Source organism: Podospora anserina, chromosome 7 (genome assembly GCF_000226545.1).
Source record: "Podospora anserina S mat+ genomic DNA chromosome 7, supercontig 1".
Classification (NCBI taxonomy): domain Eukaryota; kingdom Fungi; phylum Ascomycota; class Sordariomycetes; order Sordariales; family Podosporaceae; genus Podospora; species Podospora anserina.
In genome coordinates this window covers 3,257,028-3,269,829 of record NW_001914854.1, presented here as the reverse complement: position 1 = coordinate 3,269,829, position 12,802 = coordinate 3,257,028, and the positions used below count along the sequence as shown (strand labels likewise).

The 12,802-nt window shown below is 54.5% G+C and overlaps 3 protein-coding genes across 3 annotated transcripts; 2 read left to right on the top strand and 1 right to left on the bottom strand.

Moving 5' to 3' along the window:
* Positions 1–1,502: 1,502 nt before the first annotated feature.
* PODANS_7_11170 (uncharacterized protein) lies at positions 1,503–6,359 on the top strand (the record flags this gene model as incomplete). The annotated part of the gene is made up of 3 exons (XM_001908453.1): positions 1,503–5,765; positions 5,821–6,185; positions 6,251–6,359. 3 exons carry the CDS (start codon positions 1,503–1,505, stop codon positions 6,357–6,359), a joined length of 4,737 nt encoding a protein of 1,578 aa, XP_001908488.1.
* A 1,768-nt stretch (positions 6,360–8,127) lies between these two features.
* Positions 8,128–9,276, top strand: PODANS_7_11160 (uncharacterized protein; the record flags this gene model as incomplete). The annotated part of the gene is made up of 1 exon (XM_001908452.1): positions 8,128–9,276. One exon carries the CDS (start codon positions 8,128–8,130, stop codon positions 9,274–9,276), a length of 1,149 nt encoding a protein of 382 aa, XP_001908487.1.
* Positions 9,277–9,905: 629 nt separating this feature from the next.
* PODANS_7_11150 (uncharacterized protein) lies at positions 9,906–12,017 on the bottom strand (the record flags this gene model as incomplete). The annotated part of the gene is made up of 5 exons (XM_001908451.1): positions 9,906–10,793; positions 10,852–11,425; positions 11,485–11,631; positions 11,693–11,835; positions 11,901–12,017. Coding segments are annotated over 5 exons (1,869 nt in total), but the record flags the coding sequence as incomplete, so codon positions are not given.
* Between the last annotated feature and the right edge of the window lie 785 nt (positions 12,018–12,802).

Below are 12,802 nucleotides of genomic sequence, written 5' to 3'. Positions count from 1 at the left end.
GGGTTTATCTGGGGAAGGGGACTATACAAGTACACTTAGATACTTGATGAATATTCATGTATGAACACAACGACACCTCCATTCTCTTGACAGAAGATGATCCAAAACCCTGGGTTCTGCCGATAGGAACAGACCAGTATGCCCTTGGTGAAAGGTTGTCAAGGCGAGTGTGATGCCTCAAAGAGAGTCGGGACAATAGGAAAGAACCCAGGGACAATAGGACTTTCTAGTCGAAGTGCCTGGGGACCTATGGCATCCAGACCCATCAACTTTCTTTAGGGCACCCCGCGATGGTCTGCTATTGTGTACCTGAAATGAATGTTTGTTCACAATCCTCACTGGGGTATGGATGGACAGAAAAACAAAGATGAGCACATGTTCCTGCCCAGATGTGTTGTTTGCACCACACTGCGCTGCCATGAGGTGTCGGGATAATTTCACAGTGAGCAGTGAGCCGGCGGTGCTTGTGCCAGTGCCTAGGGCAGGGCTCCCGTCGTCCATAGCTTGACAGCCTTTGATGTCACTGGCGTGGTTGAGGTGACTTTCAAGGTTTGCTCGCAACTTCAGCCTCATGCACATGCCAATATCTGAAAGCTCATAGCCAACCCGAGAGTCTGGCATACCTAGAGGCCTAGAGAATAGCACTTATCAGTGAATCCACTCAACGAAGCAGCAGGTTGTCAGCGTTAAGTGAGTGGCAGACTCACCTGGTCCAAGCTTTAGGACGTGGACATAAGTGGGGCAGAGGTACCACGGGGAGCAAATCACAGGCAGGCAGGTACTTGCGGCGGCTTGATTTAACTTTTTGGTGCGGCGAGAGATGCGTGGGCAAGGGCCCCCCTTCCCTCGCCTCACCAACCATCAAAGCAGCTGCTGCAGTGCCCAAATTTTTCCCTCTTTTTCGATTTTCCACCACCACTTTTTCACAACCATCTTGTGGATTTCGAGGAGGAAAACGTCTCTCACTGACGGGCACCTCCATTCACGTCTTCTCTCATATTCTCCACCCGAGAAGCAGAGATTTACGACCCACCTCACCCTGCCCCTCTCTCAGACCTGACAGAGCAGAGCAGAGGTAATACCTTACCCCCCTCCCAAGACAGTTTGTTGTGGGCTCTCTCCAGCAGATCCGGCAAAGTCGCTCTCTTGTCGCCTCGAACTTTTTCGGTTGCGACAACCCACCTCCCACTTCCCACCACCACACTCTTTCACGATAGAGTTTGCCTTGCCCTGCACGCCCAACCACCCGACTCTTCGAGTGTGAAAGCGACTGCACGCAACTTTAAGCCAACGGCAACTCCACACTGTCTATCTGACTTTTGGAGCGACTGGTTTTTTCTTTTTCGCTGGGACTTTTTTTTCGTCTTCTGCGCAGCAGCAAACGTCGTCGGATTTGATATCTCGACCCTAGTCTCACACCACCACTCCTCCCCCGCAATCAACCCGATACAACAAACCGCGCACCTCGAGAAGAACAGAGCTTTCGAGCAACCGATTTCTTAATGACTTCTACTGCGAGTCAATCCAACCAAACGCCGGCTACTTCCAACACCGCTCCCGTAGCTGCCCCGTCGTATGCTTCCGCAGCCGGTGCGAACAAGAAGCCGACCTCAACCCCGTTGATTGCGACGGGTTCTCACCCGCCCGTGGTGGCTGGCTCGACTGTCCCTCCTAATGGAAAGTCCGCAAATGTCCAGCCGGTGAACGGCAGACAGAACATTACCCCCGCCATGCCTGTCGCTCGCGGAACCACCATTGCCAACGGCAGTGTTGCTGATCACACCCGGAAGCCCTCTGTCACCATCAGTGCTAACGCCCCGGCCGGCCATCTTGCCAACGGTGGTCCCGTCGGTGGCCCGATCCCCAAGTTCGGCTTTGAGTCGCCAGCCATTGCTCACAGCACTCCCCAGCCAGCTGGAGCGACACCTATCCCGATTCCGGGTGGTGCCAACCCAAGAGTGGCGTCTCCTGCTCACTCCCCATCGCCCATTCCCCAGAGCCACCAGAGTGGTGGTGGGCTTGCCCAACGCGCTGGTGCCCCAGCTCAGGGTCCTGTCTTTGGCAGCTTCCCCGGCGACGCTGATGTGAGTACATATCTGAACATGTCTGATTATTCCCGCAGTCCCTTGCTTACCGGTCCCTCTCAGCGTCACATGAAGCAGCACGGTGCCGCTATGGCTCAGAGCCCGCATGTTCGACGAGACTCCCAGGCTTCGGCCCATGGTGAGCACGGCGGCCCTGGTCACGGTCGTGGCAACTTCCAAGGTGGTCGCGGTGGACGTGGCAGCTTCAGCCACGGCCATAACTTCAACAACCCCAACATGGGGTTTCCCCCAAACAACCGGAACTTCTCTGGTCCCAACGCTGGACATGCCGGTCGTGGAATGCCTGCGTACCGGGGCGGCTACCCTGCCTCTCCCCAACCTCATCGTGCTAGCCCTGCTGGCACTCCCACCATGGCCCACGGAACTCCAGTAATGCAGCCGAACACTATGCAACCTGTTCCGCCCAACTATTACCCGCCCGCCATGAACATGTATCAACAACCAGTAAAGTCCCCCTTCATTCCCACAAACCCCCCCTCTTCTTCTACTTCTTCTTCCTCATTCAAGCCGCACAAAAACAAGAAGCAAGCTCGCCGAGAGGCGGACAAGGCTTCCCAGCAGATGCGTGGTCCCAATGGCGCTCCCCAGAAACAGAAAGCCCTCGAGCTCTCCCAGAAGTCTCGACGTCAGAGCAAGGTGTGGGAACAAGGAGTCGGTTTCCATCAGGAGTTCAACGGCGGCCTCCCACCGCCCGAGTATTCGGATGGCCCGCTTGCCCCATACAGCTTTGATCCCAGGCGCGGGGCGCCCATGCTGGGTCCTCCGTTCATGGGGCCCATCGACTTATCACCAGAAAGCCGTAATTTTGAAAGGCTGCTAACCGAAACCAAACTACAGATGAGCGCGCCGTACATGGATCCCTATCGGGCTCCTCCTTTCCAGCCATACATGGGCCAGGGTAGCCCATACCTCCCTCCGGCCGGTGGCTTCAACCCAGGACAGCCAAACTTTGTGCCACAAGCGCCCTACCAGCCCCCTTCGGGTGCCCCTCCTATGTCCCGTAATGCTTCACAGATTTCAGATCGTCCAGCCTCGAGCACTGGCCCTGCCCCAGCTCCTCCCTCGACCCAAGGCACCCCCCAGCCACGAGCCGCCGTTGCGCCTGCGATTGTCAGCTCGACATTTGCTCGTCCCAAGAAGGGTGGCATTGTAATCAAGGACCCCAACGGTAATGTTCTCGACATCAACTCTATAAAGGCTCCTCCCTCTCCCGCCCCACCGGTTACGCAGCAGTCTAAGACGCCTCCCGTAATCGCTTCCACCCCAACTCCGCCCCCCAAGTCGGCGACTCCATCCCACGTGCGCAATGAAAGCGCCTCTAGCAAGACAATCGAGCAGGTTAGAAATGAGTTCAAGAACAAGGTAATGGGTTCCACCATCACGCCTGCCGAGTCCAAGGCAAAGGACGACGAAGCTGCTGCCAAGGCTGCTGCGGACAAGGCCGCCGCTGAACAAGCTGCTGCTGAGGCCGAGGCTAAAGCTGCCGCCGAGAAGAAGGCTGCTGAGGAGCAAAAGGCTGCTGAGGAGCAAAAGGCTGCTGAGGAGCAAAAGGCTGCTGAGGAGAAGAAGGCGGAAGCCGAAAAGGCTGCTGCCGAAAAGGCCGCCGAGGAGGAGCGCCTCGCCGCTGAGAAGAAGGCTGCCGAAGAGGCTGAGGAAAAGAAGAAGGCGGAAGCCGAAGCCAAGGCTCAGGCTGAAGCCGAGGCAGGGGCTGCCAAGAAGCCAGCAACGGAGGAGGAGAAGAAGGAGACTGAGGAGGAATACATGGAGCGCATGATTCGGGAGATGGAGGAAGAGGATGCGAAGCGTGAAGCCGAACAGGCCGCGATCACCGCCAAGAAGGAAGCCGAAAAGGCAGCCCAGAAGGCCCTTGAAGAAGCCAAAAAGGCGGCTGAGAATAGCCCAGAAGCTCTCAGAGCCAAGGAACGCGAGATGGAGATCCTAGAGGAGCGGAGGGAGCAGGAGCGGGCCAAGGGCGGCTCCTCCAGTGTGGCCGAATTGCTCAGCAAGGACTTGAAGGAGCTTGCCATCAGCGAAAAGCCAGCTGCCGCGGCTCCCCCAGCCATCAAGACTGGCGCAGACAAACCCAAGGGCAAGCCTGCCGCTCTGAACCTGGCGCCCCTCAAGACTGCCCAGGTCGAGGCCCCTCAGCCAAGTGCCGCGCTGCAGTCCCTTCGTTCCGCCCGCTTCCTCCCAGGCGTGAAGTTGGACATTTATCCCGAGGGTGTCCGCTCACCCAATCCTGCTCTCAACGCTGCGGTGTCAAAGAAGGGCAAGGTCTTCAAATACGACGCTGCTTTTTTGCTGCAATTCAAGCAGGTGTTCACTGAGCAGCCTTCTATGGAGTTCCACCAACAGGTCAAGACTTTGATTGGCGACTCGGATCGTTCGGCCTCGGCCCGCACCCCGGGTGGCGGCTCCGGCCGTCAAGGTTCCCGCGCTGGTGCGTCGTCCGCTTTCCCTTCAGGCGGAGCCATGGGCCAGTTTGGCGCCAAACCACTTCCTCCTGGTACGACCTCGGAGCAACGGTTTGCCATGTCACAAGGCAGTCTGGGAGGAAGACCCCCCATGGGCACTATGGGCGGCTTTGGCCGTGGTGGTTTCCCTACGAGCATGAGCCGGAACCCTTCAGCTGCTGGAGGCTTGCCCTCTCCCCGCACCGGTAGCAGACGCGGAGGCAGCAAGAGAGAAGGGAACTTTAACAACGCAAAGGCCGAGGCCCAAGCTGCGAAGACTATGCCCCTTACTGCAGGCATGGAGCTCAAGCCCATTCAAGTCTCGGCGATGGGTTGGAAACCGACCAGCATCAACAAGCCTCAAGACCCGACCGCCGTGGCTCAAAATGGCCACATGGATCCCGAAATGGTGCAGCGCAAGGTCAAGGCTGCCCTGAACAAGATGACTCCTGAGAAATTCGACAAGATTGCCGATCAAATCCTCACCATCGCCGCGCAATCCAAGAACGAGCAGGACGGTCGGACACTTCGCCAAGTCATTCAGCTCACCTTCGAGAAGGCGACAGACGAAGCCCACTGGGCCTCCATGTATGCCAAGTTCTGCAAGCGCATGCTCGAGTCGATGAGCCCCGAGATCCGCGATGAGACTGTCACGGACAAGCAGGGCAACGTTATCAGCGGTGGTCCCCTTTTCCGCAAATATCTCCTCAACCGCTGCCAGACTGAGTTCGAGCGAGGATGGAAGTCTAACCTGCCTCCTCCTCCTGAGGTCAAGGAGGGCGATGAGAAGAAGACTGCCGAGGCGGCCATGCTCTCAGACGAATACTACATTGCTGCGGCTGCCAAGCGTCGCGGTCTTGGTCTCGTCCAGTTCATTGGTGAGCTCTTCAAGCTGGGTATGCTGACAGAGCGCATCATGCACGAGTGTGTTCGCAAGTTGCTCGAGTACCAGGATCTCCCTGATGAAGCCGAGATTGAATCTCTCACCAAGCTGCTCAGAACGATTGGTGGCACTCTGGATAGCACTGAGAAGGGCCGACCTATGATGGATGCCTATTTCCAGCGCATCGATTCCATGATGAATCTGCCGACTCTTCCCAGTCGTCTCAAGTTCATGCTCATGGACATTGTGGACTTGCGCCGCAGTGGCTGGCACTCCAAGGAGCAGAACAAGGGCCCCAAGACCCTTGAGGAAGTCCGCGCCGAGGTAAGCCGTGCATCTCCCTTTCGTGTTCGAGACTATGTTGCTAACAATTTCGCAGGCCGAAGCTGCTGCTGCGCAAAAGGCAGCGGAAAATGCCCGCACCAACCAGCGCGGTGCCCCTGGTGGTCGCCCCATGGGTGGTCGTCAAGATTCGAGAAACTTCTCGTACGCTAATGCGGCTCCCAACACGGTGGCTAGCGACGATCTCCGTCGTCTGAAGGGCTCATCCAACCGCAGCTCCAGCCAGAACATGGCTTCATTCGGCCCGACCTCGATGTTCAACTCTAGAAGCAATAGCGGTAGACGCATGGGAGGACCCGGTGGTGCTTTTGGGCGTACCGGAGAGGATTCCGGTGTCTCCTCACGCACCGGGACACCCCCAGTTTCGCAGCGCGACTCGGTTGGCCACGCCAATGCATTTGCGTAAGTTTTTACTCGCTTCTTTAACTCGCCGTATATGGACCATAACTGACCACATGTATTTGCAGACTTCTTGCTGAGGCTGATCACCCCGGTTCGCCTCCATCAGCGCACGCGTCGCCCGCTCTCCCCAAGGCGTCGCTCGACTCGACTGTCACCTCGGACAAGAAGGAGTAAAGGGTCTTTTCATTGCATCAGTCTCGCATTCATGAAGAGTATGCATAGACTCGGCGGTTAGTTCATTTGCATTTGCGACGGGGGCCTTCAAAACGGTTTTTTTTTTTTCACCAAAAGTTTGTGATACCTCAAATAGAGTCTTCTCGTCATCGGGGAGAAGACAACAATCCGCCACGAAGAAGGGAATGAGATCTTCTTTTTTACCAACGGAGTTACGGACATAGGAGGAGGGCAAGCACCCGGTTTTTTGTCAACAGCTTATTTGCTTTTCCAGGCGTTTTTTCTTCTCGACATCACCCTTCTTTTTTCATGTTGAGTATTGGTACGATGCCTTATCAAAAGTCGTTTTGTTCATCACCATCGTCGTACTCCTTTGACTTTCTTCGTTGTTTACGGGTCATTCCAAGGTCTCGACTTGGCTTCTCGTGTCCCTTGGGGACTGTTCTTCACTCTTACGACACATCACTGCTGGCAGAGTTTGAGGGCAAGGTTGGCTGGCAAGGGTTTTCTGTTGTTGGGAGGGGGAAGGGCTGGGAAGGTGACTTGACGACGAAGATGAACGGATGGAGGTTAAATATGGCAGGGATGATGGAAAAGCGGATGGGTGTTTCGCTGGCCGGCAAAGGAAGATAGAGAGTGGGAGGGGAAATAGTTTCTTACTCTCTTCTTGTTTCTATATCTGGTAGTTGCTGTTGCCGAGGGTTAAACTCGTCTCTTTTTTTTTTCTACTTGGATTCGTCTCTTATGTCTGCTGCTATTTTCCTTGTGCTGTTCTCTTGATTTCGCTCTGGTTGTTATTTGGGGTTTGTTACCTCACCGACAGATTTTATATTTTCAGATTTATGCACACAGGTGTATTTGTTGCTCGTTGAGTGCTGTTGCTGTCATCTTCTTACTCTTCTACCCCATCTTGTTGATTTGCTAGGTTGTGTGGTGTTGGGGGCATCAATCGAAATATTGCTTTAGACTTTCTTCTCGATGTTTTCCTTGCGTGATTACTCATGTGCGCTTTGTGAAAGATTGCAAGATAGATATGTGGCCCATGGAGGAAGGTTTGGACGATCCTATGGGAGGGGGATATAGAATATGTCTCTTGGGAGATGACTTAATAGCTAATGGGCGGGAAAGAGGTGGAGTTAGTAGACGAGTCGACAAAATGAAAATTAAAAAATCGTTACGAAAATAGCTGTCCAAGTGCATTTGCCGTTGTTGGGTTATCATTTGAAGCCTAGCCATCATCTCGATGCTATCTTCGCTTTAAGTTGACACTCATTACTCTCTAACTTCCAAGGCATGCCAATGAACTTTCTTGTTTTGATACTGAGATGATTCTGTAAGTTGAGGTGTCTGGCTTTGGAATAATAGTAGAAGAGAAATCCTTCCGGGTTGTTACACCAGAGAGCGAGATGTCGTGATCGTTCAAAGTGGGCACCGAACTCAGGTTCTGCCCCTCCCTAACTCCCACATTGTCTCTCTCTCGCACCTCCAGCCAAGACATTTTGTGATTCGCCCCACGGTTCGGCGGTGCCTTACGTAAAGCTGGGTTGTATCTGTGTAGGTGGTATACATATATAAACTAAACTTTCCTTCTGTGTTATCGTGAGGTTTTTTTTTTCTTGAAAGTCTTTGACCGTTCACCCACCCGCCAAACAATAGCACATGAACCTCTGAGTGATCCGCAGCTCAGCATCTCCGAATTCACCTCATCCTTCCCCCCCGGGCATCCATCTCCATTTCACCTCATCAACCGCCACCTATCACCCTCAAAATGCCCTCCTCCTCCTCCTCCACCTCCTCCTCCAACATCAACAACAACAACCCTCAACAACCCTCCCTCCCCCCCCACTGGCACCTCACCCCCGAACAACAATCCCAGATCTTCACCACCTCCATCCTCCCCTTAGAAATAACCCCCTTCATCCCCCCCACCCCTTTACCCTCTTCCCCAAAACCAACAGCGATAATCCTCCTCGGCCAAACCGGCTCAGGCAAAACCCGCCTCGCCCCCCTCCTATCCTCCTCCCTATCCTCCTCCCTATCCCCCTCCCCCAATCGTCCCCCCTGCCACCTGATAGCAGACACCTACAAAACCCACCACCCCTTCTACACCCCCTGCCTAACCCTCCATCCCGCCCTCGCCTCCGCCCTCGCCTCCCCCTCCGCCAGAGTCTGGCTATCAATGGCTTGCTCCGCCGCCGCCGAAGCGCAGATCCCGGTCTTGGTCGAGAGCGCGTGTCGACATCCGGGAGATTTTGAGGATATAGTCAAAATTTTCAGTGGGGCTGGGTACACAGTCAAGGTAGTCATCCTCGCCGTGCCAAAGGTCCTCTCGAGGTTGGGGGTGTTGGTTAGGTTTTATCGGGGGTTACCGGAGAGTATGAGCAGGGGGTTGCCGCCGAGGTTGACGCCGAGGGGTGTTCATGATGAGAGTTTTGGCGGGTGCGTTACTGGCGCGGGGTGGGTTGACGAGCACCCGGGACATGTGCACGAGGTGGTTGTCGTTCGGAGGGGAGGGGGGGTGGGGTATCAGAATGGGAGTGAGGGGGGGGAGTGGAAGACGGAACCGAAAGCGAGGGAGGGGTTGGAAACGCAAAGGAGAAAGTTGACGTCGATGGAAAGGGAGGGGGCAGAGCAGGATTTGAAAGTGCTGGAGGGGTTGGTAACAGAGGGGAAGGTGGACAACACGAGGGTGGAGGAACTGAGGGGGTTGCTGGAGGAGACAAAAGGGGACGAGGAGGAGGAGGAGGAGGAGCTGAAGCAGTTGGATATCGACGCTTTTGTCATGGGGCGCAAAAGGGAAGCGGAACAGCAGCAACAACAAGCAAAGCAAAAGACTACACAAGAGATCTTGGATGAGATCGAGTTCGATGACGACGATGACATCAACTTTTACAATACCTGCTCTTGTTGCCGATAGACGACACCTTCACATGTTAAACAAAGGAGAGGACAAGACAAAGATTCAATATGTAATTCACACTTCAACACTTAGTCATAACTCAGAATAGAGTACAAAAGTTATAAAAAAACAACCCTTTATTGATCTTGTCATGTCTCAGAGACGGGGACATTAAATGTACATATACGCATAACAAGAAAAATAATGAAAAAAATCATGGGTATTTGATTTTTTTTTTGCTTCGCTTTGCCTGCTTGCTTGCCCTCCCCTCCTCCCCCCCAGTAGTCTTCTTCCAAACAAACACCTCCCTCCCCTATTCTTCGCTAAAAAGACTTTGCAAAACAACCCAAATCAAATCAAAAAAGCCAGAGATAGACCAGGACTTTTCTCTTTTTTTCCATCCGACCATGTCTTCACAAACAGAAAAACACAGGAAAGAAAAAATCCCTCCAGTCCTTCCTCTCCCCCCCCCCCCAAATTAGTCTTTAATAAAGAGAAAAAAAAACTCAAACAACCCATATCGCTCGTAATGACATACATCTCACATGCATTGTTCTGTGTGTGTGAAATTCGCTTCCCAGAAGCAAAACCAAAAAAAGATCCAACGCCAATCTTTTCAACTCGAGGTCGGTCAAAAAGTTCACCCTTCAAGATCGGGCCTCTTCCAACTCTAGCTCCAGAAGCCGGATCCGCTCGCTCTGCTCTTGCGACCCGGCCTCGACCCGCTTCTTCAGGGTCTCGACGTCGCTGGCAAGGCGGTTGATGACGTTGGTCTGGGAGGTGATCTTCTCGCTCTGGGAGCTGATGATGACGGCCTGCTGGACCAAGAGGTGCTTGATCTGCTCCAGAGACACTTCGATAGGAGTCCCAGAGGGCGTGGCCGCCGCAGCCGCAGCAGCGGCGGTAGCTGCCGAGGGAGTAGGGGTATGCTTCACAGAAGGTGTTACATTGCCGGGGGATCTGACAGGGGACACCTGACTAGGAGAGTGCTTGGTGCCGGGAGGGGGAGTAGTCGCGATCGGGAACGGCTTGTTCGGTGACTTGATGATGATGCTCTGGCGCTGAGCAGGACGCGAGATCTCCTCGAAGCTCGAGACCTCGGAATCATTGCCAGACTCTTCATCGTCCTGGAACTTGTTGGCCATGGCCGAGATGGAGGTCTTTTGGTCAGCAACCGAAGGAGCAGGGGCGCGGGCGACAGGAGCCGGCTCGGGCTCCTTCTTGGGCGAGGCAACAGGCGCGGTGGCCGGGGCGGGAGCCGGGGCGGGAGCCGGAATCGCAACAGGAGGCTTGTAGTCGGAAGCGACCTCCACAGGAGCATTGCCGTCATAGATGCTTTCCAAGTCGATCTTGTTGGGAAGACCCTCCTTGCCGTCGAACCACTCCTTGGCAGTCATGGCGGGCTTGACACCGGTAGCGGGAGGGAAAATGTCGGATTGGAAGGTCTCGGCGCGACGAGGCACGGTGAAAGAGATGGGCTCAATGTAGGTATCGTTGACCGTCTTGTAACCTCTCATAACCTCGTTCTCGTGAACCTGTTGTCTGTTAGAGAATCTGTTGCCGAAAGAAAAGAAGAACAAAAAAGCGACTAACGTTGATACCGCGACGAGGAACAAAAGCGACACCACGCTGGGGATCACCAGACTTGTACTCGGCGAGGAACTCGAACTTGTCGTTCTGATACTCAAAGTAGCGAATGTTGCCGTCACCCTTGCCAGCGAGATAAAGGCAGTTGGATCCGTCGTCCCAGAAGGGCATGCAAACGCCAGAAATGGAGTCGAGAGAAGTGAAGCCGCCAATGGGTTGCGCGCGACCAGGTTCCCAGAGAGCGATTTGCCGCTCACTCATCCTCGAAAAGCCGGTAGTGGCAATGCGGTTGTGCTCGCCGAGCCACACAGCGCGGCTGTTTTTGGCACCCTCGTGGCCGGGGTGCTCGTGGACCGGCTTCTCCTGCCTGACATCCCAGACGCGGAGCTTCTTGTCTCTCGAGGTAGTCACCAACATGGCGCCATTAGCGCTCCACGACAAGCTCTGCACAATCTCGGGGTGCTTCAGAGTGTGACCAGCCTGCCCGGTACCGATATCCCACAGCTTAATAGTCTGATCGCCGGAAGAAGAGGCCAGGATGTTCTCGGCGGCCGGGTTGAAGAGAACATGTCCAACTTTCCTGGAAACCAATCAGCCTCGCAGCCCCTTTCGACAAGCAGCCAAAGCACCACTCCCTACCTGGAATGTCCACCCAGCTTGCTAACAGGAGCTACATCAACAATCTCTTCCGCATCGGTATGGAGTGTGAACCCTTGCGGCACCTCCCAGATGAACACCTTGCCGTCATCCGAGGCCGAGGCAATGATGCGATCGTTGAACGGGTTCCTAGTCGCAAGTCAGACCATCTCCTTTCGAACCCCCAACACTCCAAGGATATTATGCGCACCAGTCGGTATCCAACACAGCAGCAGTGTGTCCACGGAACAGCGGTATTTGGTCGGGGAGCTTGCCGCGCTCGTTTACGGGGATGACAGCGAAAGCACCACCACCACTCGACTCCCAGTTCACGGAGATGTACTCGGGGTTGACCTAGCCAGAAAACCAACATTGGTGAGCTTCACCACTCCGTTTCTTTCTCGGGCAGCAACACCTACCTTGAGCAAGTTGGTGTCCCAAGCATTGCGGCTGATGTGAAGGTTGTCATAACAAAACTCCTTCTTGGTGGGCTTGCCAAAGACGTGTCCTAAAACAAAAAGAACGCAAACGGCCTGTCAGTATTATCCTTCCTCTTACTACAACACTCTTTCAGTCGCAATCGCATGCGCTGGCGTCGGGAACTGCCCAAAAACACCAGAGCACGCGACTGATGAGGCTCGGTGATTGCGCAATGCGACAAGCTGCTCGTCGGAGTAGTCGGTCGGTCGGTCGGTCTCTCTCTCTCTCTCTCGGTAGGTAGGGGAGGTGGGTTCAAAAGCTTACGATATTTCGACGCGCGCACGAAACGGCCAGCCATCTGGAATTGCTATTTGCTCTTGCTGTTGACCAAAAAAAAGAGAGAGGGGATATTGAAAGAAAGAAAAGGAATTACAAGAAGAACGAAGAGAGACGGGTGGTGGTGTGTGTGTGTGTGTGTAAAAGTTGTGAGAGTAGTTAAGTGTGACTTTTTTTCCTTTCTCTTCCCGTTCACAAGAAGTCGTCGCTCGTTGAAATGCTCTTAGGTTAATGAATGGAAGATCGGCCCTGTTGAAGCTGAGATAAATCACCCCCCTCCTCCCCCAGGTTGCTAACGAAAAGGCAGCCAGGCCTATGCACACCGTGCACGGGTCCAAGATTAGCGCGGTCTGAGGCGCCCGAGGCGGTGTTCCCTGGGAGAAGGTGGTCCGTCCACTCCCTGCTCCTTGCAAGCCCATTGGTTGCTTAGCAGTCGCTCCCGCCGGGAATGCCCCTCCACCAGCGTCCAGCGTCCATCATTGGGCTTGGAGATCGCTTCTATCTTTTGTAGTTTGGTAACTGTACGGTCGCATTCCACCCCTCTTGCCGGCCTTCTAGCGTCAAG